Raw genomic sequence first — 11,872 nt, 5'->3', positions numbered from 1 at the left:
AGTCACAAATACATATACATGGTTAAAATATGGAAAAAAACTTTATAAAAGTACTTTATTTTTACATCTGAATGGATATAAAGTGTAATATAAAGTATTATAATTTGAGTGTTTAACAGAACATATTTTATGCATAAAGAAGATCTGAGTCCTTAATGTCCATTGAGAATGGCCAGGAGTGACACTCCCCATAATGTGAGATAATGGCATCCAGAGACCTGACCATGGGGATCATTATTTTGTCCCAGACTGTGCTGGGAATGCTGGGGAACTCATCCGTGATTTGTTGCTTTATCATTGCTGACTTCTCTGGGATCAAGACAAGGCCTATATACCTAATAATCAAACACCTTACCTGTGCTAACATAGTCGTTGTTATCTGCAAAGGAATCCCTCAGACAATATTGGCTTTTGGTCATACATATTTTCCAGATGAGATTACATGTAAACTTGTCTTTTATTTGCATAGAGTTTCCCGGGAATTTTCCCTTGGATCCACATGTCTGTTGAGTGTCATTCAGGCCATCACTATTAGCCCAAGCAATTCCAAGTCTGCACAGCTCAAGACCAGAATTCCCAAAATCATTGGACCTTCTTTGGTCTTGTGCTGGTTCCTGTGTCTGCTTGTAAATAGCTTAATGATCATAATTGTGACTGATATGAGAAATAAAGACAATCTTACTGAATTTAGACAATTATTGTACTGTTCAGCCGTAAAAACCTCCAATCCAACTTCTAGAGGATATGGAATCATATTGGCATCCAGTGATGTTGTTTGTTTGGGACTCATGATACTGTCCAGCGGCTCCATGGTATTGATGTTGGTCAAGCATAAGCAGAAGGTTCAGCATGTTCACAGATCCTTGGCTACTAGGTCATTTCATGAGACCAAAGCCACACGAAGTATTCTTATTCTAGTGAGCAGTTTTGTAGTTTTTTATGGAACTTCTTGCATCTTAACTATGTATTTTTCTTTCCAGAATGAAACAAATACATGGCTGGTCAATGTCAGTGTGGCCATGAGTGCATGCTTCCCAGTGCTCTGCCCATTTCTGCTCACCAGAAACTATATTAGGGTTTTTAAGCTCTGCAGAACTTAGGTATTAAGGGCCATTTTTATTCTTCTGCAGTTAGCCTTTTAAAGTATATACTGTGTACACTATTTTCAATTCATTATGTTAATATTTACATCAGACCTATACTGTAGGTAAAATACTCTTTGGAGTATAGGATTGAACCTAGTTACTCTCAAATATTTTAATTATAATATTTTAGTACTAGATAAACTATATTGGATGATATATATGTTGTAACGATTATAATGATTTGCATTGGTTTGATTATCATTCATTCTTCTATAGTATATACAAATGATACTCAGCTCTGGCTTCATGTTAGACTGACAATGTTTCTGAAGAATGCGGTGCTTAAATAACCTTGAGGAATTAAACAGTTGAAGCAAATGTCCAACAGATTAGTAAAAATGAAGCACAGTTCTAGTTTGCTGATGTTGAATACTACACAAAACTTTGTTTGGATTGAGTTTCTCATATACTGATGATTAATTACTAATATTGAGAAGTTGCTATGTGGGATTTTGGAATGTCATTATTTTCATATTTAGATGACCATGATTAGACATGGGTGGGAAATAATTAAAACACAAATAATCACAAACTTTTAATCTTCAGTATTTATCATTTATGTCTCTTAGTGGTTTCCATAGGAGGATGTATGTATATTATGTGCGTTTCTTCTGTGATAGAATTTAAAATATGGTGGAATATTATGGAATTTGAATCATTGTTGGTTGAGAGCCATTATGTAGGAAGCAAAATTAAAATTTGATTCCAAGACAAGAAGAGGAAGTTCTCTAGATCACTAATACTTCAGTATTTGATTTTGAAATTGTACCTTTTCAAACATATTGATCATAAGCGAATATATATATCGAAAATATATACAAATAGGATCACAGGCCTAAAGTAAATATCCAAATGTATGCACATAATAGGATAATAGTATGACAGGCATTTTGGAAGAAAAACTCCTGCTATCAGACATGATAGAAATTGGCAAAGCAGGGAAAATGGAAATTATAAAAGCTAAAATGCGTCTTCATTGAGCAAATTTAGCCTACTATGGGATTGTTCAGGAAAGAGATGGTTACATTGATGGAGGTTGTGCAATTTTGAGATAATTGCTATAAATTCATTTTTATAATGTTCTGATAACTAAGAAACATCTCAGGAATAAACAAAGTACTTTTTAAAGTGGTAGTAAATAAATGCAATTTCTGGGAAATAAAATTACAATTTAAACTAAACACTATACACCCACTTTAAAAATAGATGTGAATGTTGAACAACTATGAGTATCTACAGTAATAACTACCCACTGGAAAATAATCTTCCACTAAAGAGATGATTCACAGCTGTACTGAATGGTCCTAAAAACAATTGTTTACATCAAATCCATCAAGAATAGAATGAAAGAAATTGCCCCTGCTAAACTGAAGCACAGGTTTTGATTGTTTGCAAATATCTTGAAAACAATTAGATATAGTTAATTATGCACATTATATCTACATTTTTGGTTGCACATTTCATCTGTAATTAATAGGGTAACACGCAATTTAATCACTAAGTAGAAATCCTGGTTATAATTCTAGTACTCTGAAAGCCAGAAAACAACAAGAAAATTATTGTTTCTAAAAAGATTCTGTTTTCTTTCAAACACAGAGTACAGTGTCTATCAAAATATGTTTTATCTTCATAATTTGTTATGCACACCCATATCTGTGCAAAATGTCTTATTTGGTAGTACTGAAAGAATCTCCTTGCTTAATGTGAATAATAATAAAAGTTTTATTTAAAAGCTCAGAATTCCTTTTTTTCTTTTTTTTCCCACAATCTTTCTTTTCAAATTTAATCTCCTTGAATACGTTATGATTATAAGCATAGGCTATTGAGAAAATTACTTATAATTTTCATTTTTCTCTCTGTTTCATGCTACAGCATTTGAGTTTCTTATCAGCTACATTCTGTACAGTACCTGAGCTACACTTGTATAGATGTGAGACAATGCCTTCTTAACCTCTTCCTAATTCATAATCACCATCCATGATCTATTATGCTTCTTCCTGTGCTGATACACTAAACTCTCTCCCTCTCCCTCTCTCTTCATACATATATTTATGTATACATGCACACACACAACATATATATATGCATATATACACACATACCATATAAGTATAACATATAAACATACACACACATACGTGCATACACATGCACGCATACACATATGCTCTTTTACATGCATACACATGTACACATATACACATATACATGTACATGTAAACATACATGCAACTATATGACATACACACATGCACAAATACACATATACACTTATACACAGATACACACTAACATATATATATACCTATTCATACAAATATTCATATATATGCACATATGCATATATATATAAACATACACATCAGCATATGCACATATGCAAACACATTTATATATTCATATACACACATAGACTCATAAACGTAGATATATACACATATGTATAATTTCCTTATCACATGCCTAAAATGCGAGGCTGGTTCTGCCTCTTAAGCTTTACCTTCTACTAAGAAGAACTTCAATATATAATCATCTGCTACAGTAGTTGTCTTTCCATTCAAGGCAAGATCTTGCATAGAGGGGAATATTATCCTGCTTCCTCCACTGACAAAATGTTGGACATAAAAAAGGCACTACCTAAATGAACCTTCTTCAAACTGAGGATACTTTTGACACAGAGAAATATAAATATCAATGTCTGAGTAGTAAAGTGCTCTGCCCTGGGGCACATTCTTTTTCTAAACATTAGTCAATCGTCAGTTGCTGATTAAAGACTTTGGTTTGTTATTTGCTCCTTATTTGAACTTTAAAGGTGAAAAGCACTTATTAGTCTTCTCATTTTTCTGTATTAAGCAGAACTTGATACATGTTGCCTTAGGCCTTTATAAAGCCAATTTACATACAGTTTACAGATGCAAAATTATGTCATAAACATCATGGCTTATTATGTGAATTCACAAGGCTCCTGTAATACCTGTACAGGGCCCTGAGTTTGAGGTGAATTAGTATCTTTATTTATTCTTTATGAAACACAGTTCTATCTAACTCATCGAATTGTTCATCAAAGGTCAAACCTCTTAAGCCCAGTATCACCAAGAATGCCTTTCATTTATGGTTTGTGATTCTCTCATATTCATGAGTGACTAACCACTAACAATCATCAATGTCCCTAATAATAGTTCCTTATATGGTTCAATCATTCAGTGATTTATTTCACATGGATTGTCTACATGCTACAGTGTTTATCGCAAACAATGGTAAAGAGTTATATTACTGTTGCTCTCCGATACGTATTTCTCTCTCTCTTTGTTTTTTAGATAACAGGGTTCATACATAGGAGGAGTTCTCTAGGACATATGATTTCCTTCCTTATGTCTGTGTGATTCTTTCAAAGTGTTTCAAGATTTTGGCTCCTGGAAGGGCATAATTAGCCCAGAATAGGTAATAGAGGAAAATTATTACCTTCATACTATCTCTGTTAGATGCCAGTCAACACTGTGGGTTCCCTTATAATTAAGAATGATATATTATATCATCTATACTTATGAAATATCATGAAAGAAAAAAGAGAATAATTAAAGCTCTGACATTGTTTTTTCAGGTGTAGCATGGTCATTGCACTATTGAATTCTTATTGGCTGTAATCACCTGCATAAGACCTAAAAAAGACTGACCCATTGTGTTATAGAAATACTTTCACTAATGAAGAACTTGTTACATAAGCATGAATATTTGAATATTGTTTTGAAAAAAAATATAGAATTTGGGTTTTATGAAGTGGCCATGAAATTCCAGTGTTTAGAATGAAGAGGCAGTACTATCTCAGCTTATAAAAAATAGTGAATGTTACTTCCAGTGAGAAGATTTATATGAAAAGATTACAGAGGTTTTAATTGAGGTATACAGCTGGTCACAATATATTATCTCTATCAACTGTGACCTAGTAAATACAAATATCAAAGACTAGTTCCATAATATGTCATCAGTGAGAGAGGAGATTTCATGGCATTCTCTTATGTACATAATTAAAGATTTTTGAATTATCTATTTCTGAAAGTTAAAAAAAATGTATGTTTTCTTCAGTGTTATAGGTACTAGTAAACTAAGTGGAGGGGAATGATGATGGGTATGAGGTGGGGGAAGACAGTAACATTTCAAACATAAATATAGAGTATAATAAAAAATATCATTCAACTCAATAAAAAATTACTCATATTTTTCTGAATAATCCCTTAGCCATTCACACTAATTAATTTCAACTATTCTCATTGTGTCATCAATTTAATTAATAAATTTGAAGTAATATGTATATATGAAGATTTAGTAGGAAAGGTAGACATTTGAGATAATGGATCAGGAAGGAGAGAGTGCATGACTTTTCAAAATACATTGTGTGTGTTTGTGTGTGTGTATGTCTGTAACAATAAATCCTTCTTCTATGTAAACTACAGTTTAATATTGAAAAATCTAAGTAATATTTAATTTTGTGGTATATTTCAGGTAACCTTTTCAATGTGTTTATTTCCTGTGTAGAGCCAACCCACCACCATTAGGACTCATGTCCTGCCAGCAGACTGCTGAGCCCCTAGTTGATCCTCAGGAAGCTCCTCCTCCTGAGCCAACTGGTTAGTCCCTACTTCATCTCCGTTGACAATCCATGCAGACACCTCTGGGAATACTCTGGGCACAGGTAGTACATTATAGCTTAAGAACCAACTTTTCCAGCCTCCATCTGTGCCCAGAGCCAGACCCTGCCCATCAGGACTCATGGTCAGCTGCAGAGAGCTGAAAACCCACAGGAGCCTAAAGATTACTCTCCCTCCTAAGCCGAAGCTGAGTCCTCACTTTCTCTCTATGGACTATCTGCTGAGAGAGTGGTAGCACTTCATGGAAGCAAGGGGTAGGAGGTAGGAATGTGAGGGAAAGGGGGATAACATTTTAAATGTAAATACAAAAAAAATCCAATAAAAATATTCATTTATGATGTCAGGTTCCAATTGAACAGACAGCTAAGCCCAAATTGACTGCCCCATACTAGAAAGTGTTTATAATTCCATCTTAATTCTGGTTGTACACAATGTATATAGTGTTCTTAAAATTCTTTTTGCTCTCTCTTTGTGACTAGGGACACAGGATGTATGAATGGAAGGCTGAACTCTCAGGTTTGCTTCACAGGACATTTTCTACCTAGACTAAGGCTGAGCCTGAGGCACAGGCCTGGGAAGGTCACACCAGGAATTCTCTGAGCACAAGTAGTACACTGATCTCTAGAAAAAGACCCTTTTCAGCCCACAGAGAGGGCCATGTCTCTGACATCAGGACTAGGGATCTGACTGCAGAAGGCCGAGCTCCCAAAACAGCAGCACAGGTGTTTTTCTACCTGGACCAAATGGGAGAATGAGGCACAGGCCAAGGGAGATAACACCGGGAGTTCTCTGAGTGCAGTGAGCTTGGTGATCTCTGAAAAAGGGTCCTTTCTGGTCCACAGTGAGGGCTGGGTCTCCACAACCACGACTTGGGATTTGCACAGGGAACGCTCAGCTTCCAGATCAGCAGAACAGGTGCTTTTCCACCTGGACCAAGGCTGAGTCTCAGGCACAGGACTGCTGGCTGTCATATGAGGAAATGCCTGGAGTTCTTGAACTGTGGGAGCATAGTGCTCTCTGTAAAGGGTCCATTTTGGCCTAGAGAAAGAGTTGGGCATCTGCCATTAGGACTCAGGACCTATGTGCAGAGGGTTGAACTCCAGAGCAGCCTAAGAAGAGCTCTCAAACCTGAGCTCACAAACACAGAAATGAGTCACTGCCATCAAAACTAACTGCCTTCCCACAAAAAGCCAAACACCCAGAACCAACATTCCTCCTGAGCCCACAGGCCTTCAGACCTAAAGGACAGACAAACAGCAGTCAGAAACAAAAAGGTCACCTACAATCACTGACAACAAGTCACTAAGGGGAAAGCACAAGAACCCAAGCAATGGAAACCAAGACAACTTAGCAACATCAGAACCCACTTCTCCCAACACAGAAAATAGTGGATTGACCATCACTAAAGAAACATAATTAGACATAAAATCATATTTTGTGATAATGATGAAGATCTTTGAGAACTACATGAATAGCTCCCTTAAATAATTACAGGAGCACCAGGAAAAATTACTCAAGATTTACACAAAAATACAACAAACAAGTTAAGGAATTGAAAATGGAAATAAATACAATAAGGAAATCACAAAAAAAAAAAAAAAAAAAAAAACCCTGTTGATAGAAAACCCAAGAAAGAAATCAGGAGTCATAGATACATGCATCACCAAGAGACTACAAGAGATGGAAGAGATTATTTTAGGGGCTGAAGACAACATAAAAAACATAGACAAAACAGGCACAGAAGATGCAAAAACCAAAAAGCTCTTAACACAAAATGTCCAGCAGATCCAGGACAAAATGAAAAGACAAAACCTAAAGATAATAGCTGTAGAAGAGGGCAAAAAAAAAAAAAAAAATCAAGTAAATGGGACAGTAAACATCTTCAACAAAATCATAGAAGAAAACTTACCTACCCTTAAGAATGGGATGACCATGAACATACAAGAAGCCTACAGAACTCCAAATAGATTGAACCAGCAGAGTAATTCTTCCCAACACATAATAGTCAAAAAAAAAAAAAAAAACCTAAATGCTCAAAATAAAAATAGAATACTATAATCAGTAAGAAAAAAAGTACATGTAAAGGCAGATCAATCAGAATTACACCAGACTTCTAAATAGAGATTATGACATCTAGAAGATGCTGGACTGACGTAATACAGACCATAAGAGAACACAAATTACAGCCCAGGTTACCATATCCAGCAAAACTATCAATTACCGTAAATGGAGAGACCAAAATTTTCCAGGAGAAAACTACATTTACACAACACATGTCCACAAATCCAGCCATACAAAGTATAATAGATGAAAAATTTAAAATAAGGAGGGAAAATACAGCCTAGGAAATGCAAGAAAATAATTATGCAAGATAACCAAGAGATGAAAGGCACTCATACATAAATCTGCTTCTAAAAAGAAAAAAGCAACAGAAAAACGTCATCACTATTACTTAATATTTGTTAACATCAATGTACTCAATCCCCCTCCCAATAAAACATAGATTATCAGTTTGGATATGTAAACAAGATCCAGCATTTTTCTGCATTTAAGAAACTCATCTCAGAGACAAAGATTGCCACACTGCCTAAGTGTAAAAGGTTTGAAAAATTGCTTCCAAGCAAATTTTCCTCAGATATAAGCTGGAATAGCTATTCCAATATCAAATAAAAAAAGTTTTTCAACCAAAAGTTATCAAAAACATATGAAAGAATGCTTTTTACTCATCACAGGAAAAAATAAAAACTATCAAGACAAACTCTAAGCCTTGAATCTCTATGCTCCAAATACAAGAGCACCCACATTCATACAATATACCCTACTAAAGCACCAAACATATATTACACCACACAAAATAATAGTAGGAGACCTGAACACCCTACTCTCATCAAAGGACAGATGACGGAAGCAAAAACTGAAGAGATACAATGAAACTTGCAGAGATTACAAACCAATTTTCATTAACAGACAGTTAAAGTACATTCCATCCCAAAAACAGAAGGATATAACTTCTTCTCAGAACCTCACTGCACCTTTTCCAAAATTGACCACAGCGTAAGTCAAAAAAAAGTCACAAGAGATATAAGAAAATTTAAATATACTCTCATGCACCCTATCAGATCACCATGAACTAAGGCTTGTCTGTAATAATAACCAAGACAACAAAATGGTCACACACATGGAAGCTGAACAATGCACTATGTAATTATAACATGGTCAAGGAAAAAATATAGAAAGAAATTAAGAATTTTCTTATAATTAAATGAAAATGAAAGCACAGCATACCAAAAACTATGGGATGCAATAAAGCGGTACTAAGAGGAAAATTAATAGCTCTGAGTGCCTCCAAAAAGAAACTAGAGAGAGCATACACTACCAGATTTACAGTACAGCTGAAAGTTCTAGAAAAAAAAAGGAGATACACCCAAGAGAAGTAAACTGCAAGAAATAATTCAACTCAGGAGAAAACAACCACATAGAAAAAATAAGAACCATACAAAGAATCAACAAAACCAGGAGCTGTTTCTTTCAACAACTCAAGAAGATCGATAAACTGTTAGCAGAATAATTAGAGGGCACAGCAATAGTTTCAAAATTCCCAAAATCAGAAATGAAAGGGAGATATAACAACAGAAACTGAGGAAATTCAAGACATAATCAGATCCTGCTATAAAAACCTATACTCAACAAAACTGGAAAATCTGGAGGAAATGGACAAATTTCCAGACAGATACCGGACACCAAATTTAAATCAGGATGAGAAAAACCATCTAAACAGTCTCATAAAACTAGAATAAAAATAGAAGCAGTCATAAAAAGCCCCCCAAACAAAAAAGCCCAGACCAGATGATTCAGTGCAGAATTCTATCAGACCTTCATAGAAGACCTAATACCAATACTCTCCAAACTATTACACAAAATAGAGACAGAGGCAACACTACCATACTCATTCTTTGAAGCCATAATTACTCTCATTCCTAAACCACACAAAGACCCTACAACAAAAAATAACTTCACAACAATCTCCCTAATGAACATTGATGCAATAATATTCAACAATCTTTTTTGCAAAATGAATCCAAGTACACATCAAAACAATCATTCACCATGATCAAGTAGGCTTCATTCCTGGGATGCAGGGGTGGTACAATACATGGAAATCCATCAACATAATCCACCATACAAAGAAACTCAAAGGAAAAATAAAAACAAAAAAAACATGATCATCCCACTAGGTGCTAAGAAAGGATTTGAAAAAATTCAACAAACCCTCATGTTAAAAGTCATGCAAAGAGCAGGACTCCAAGGCTTATACCTAAACATAGTAAAATCAATATAGAGGAAACAAGTTGCCAACATCAAACCAAACAGTAAAAAACTTGAAGTAATTCCATTAAAATAAGGAACCAGACAAGGCTGCTCACTCCCTGCCCCTTATTCATTATAGTACAGGAAGTCCTGGCCAGAAGAATTAGACAACAAAAGGATGTCAAAGGGAATCAAATCGGAAAAAGAGAAGTCAGAATATCACCATTTTCAAATGGTATGATAATATACTTATGTGACCACAAAAATTTCACCCGAGAACTGTTACACCTGATAAACAACTTCAGCAAAGTAGCTGGATATAAAATTAACTCAAATAAATCAGTAGTCTACCTCTACTCAAAGGATAAACATGCTAAGAAATAAATTAGGACAATGAAATCCTTCATAATAGTCACAAACAATATTAAATTCCTTGGTATGACACTAACTAAGCAAAAGAAAGATCTGTTTGACAAGAAATACAATTCTCTGAAAAAAAAATAAATTGTATATGATCTCAGAAAATGCAAAAATCTCCCATGCTCATGAATAGGAAGGATCAACATGGTAAAGATGGCCATCTTACCAAAAGTAATCTATAGATTCAATGTAACCCCCATGAAATTTCCAACTCAATTCTTCAAGTGTTGGAAAGATCAATTTGCAAATTTATCTGTCATAAAAAAAAAAAAACCTACTATAGAAAAATCTATTGTCAACAACAGAAAACTTTTGCTGGAATTTCCATCCCTGACCTCAGCAATATTGCAAAACAATTGTGTTAAAAATTGCTTGGTATTGGTACACTGATAGGCACATCGATCATTGGAACAGAATTGAAAATCCAGAAATGAACCCTCGCATTTATGATCCCTTGAACTTTGGCAAAGGAGCTAAAGCCATTAAATGGAAAAAGGACAGCCTTTTCAACAATGGTGCTGGTTCAAGTGTTAGTCAGAATGCAAAGGAATGCAAATCGATCCTTTCCATTCTCTTTGTATAAGGCTCAACTGTAAGTAGATCTAAGATCTCCACATAAAACCAGGTAAACTGAAACTATTAGAAGGGAAAGTAGGGAGAAACTTAGAACATAAAGTCACCTGTGAAATTTTCCTGAACAGAATACCAATGGGCTATGCTCTAAGACCAAGAATCGACAAATGGGACCTCATAAAATTTCAAATCTTCTGTAAGGCAAAGGACACTGTCAATAATACAAAAGAGCAACCAACTGATTGGGAAAAGGTTTTTTACCAATCCTACCTGATAGAGTGCTAGTAAGTAATATATATAAAGAACACAAAAAGTTATACTCTAGTGAATCAATTAATCCTATTAAAATATTGGGTACAGAGCTAAACAATGAATTCTCCTCTGAGGAATATTGACAGGCTGTCAAGGACCTAAAATAAAATTCTCATGATCCCTAGTTATCTCAGAATTGCAAATCAAAATAACCCTGAAATTCTACCTCACACCAGTCAGAATGGCTAAGATAAAATACTCAGGTGACAGTAGATGCAGGCAAGAATGTGGAGCATGAGGAAAATACCTCCACTGTTGGTAGGGTTGTAAGATCATACAATCACTCCTGAAATCAGTCTATCATTCCTCAGAAAATTGGACATAGTAATACCTGAGGACCCAGCTATACCATTCTTGAGCATGTACCCAAAAGAAGCGCCAACATCTGACAAAAACAGATGTTCTACCATGTTCATAGCAGTCTTATTTATAATAGCCAGAAACTGCAAAAAAACCCAGATGTCCTTC

General features: G+C 35.0%; 1 protein-coding gene across 1 annotated transcript; it reads left to right on the top strand.

Moving 5' to 3' along the window:
- Window positions 1–203: 203 nt before the first annotated feature.
- Window positions 204–1,100, top strand: LOC308439945 (vomeronasal type-1 receptor 4-like; the record flags this gene model as incomplete). Its single annotated transcript, XM_080941889.1, has 1 exon — window positions 204–1,100. One exon carries the CDS (start codon window positions 204–206, stop codon window positions 1,098–1,100), a length of 897 nt encoding a protein of 298 aa, XP_080798015.1.
- Between the last annotated feature and the right edge of the window lie 10,772 nt (window positions 1,101–11,872).

This window comes from Micromys minutus (genome assembly GCF_963924665.1).
Source record: "Micromys minutus genome assembly, chromosome: 30".
NCBI lineage: Eukaryota > Metazoa > Chordata > Mammalia > Rodentia > Muridae > Micromys > Micromys minutus.
Note: the sequence above shows the minus strand (reverse complement) of the source record. Positions and strands in the feature narration are given on the sequence as shown.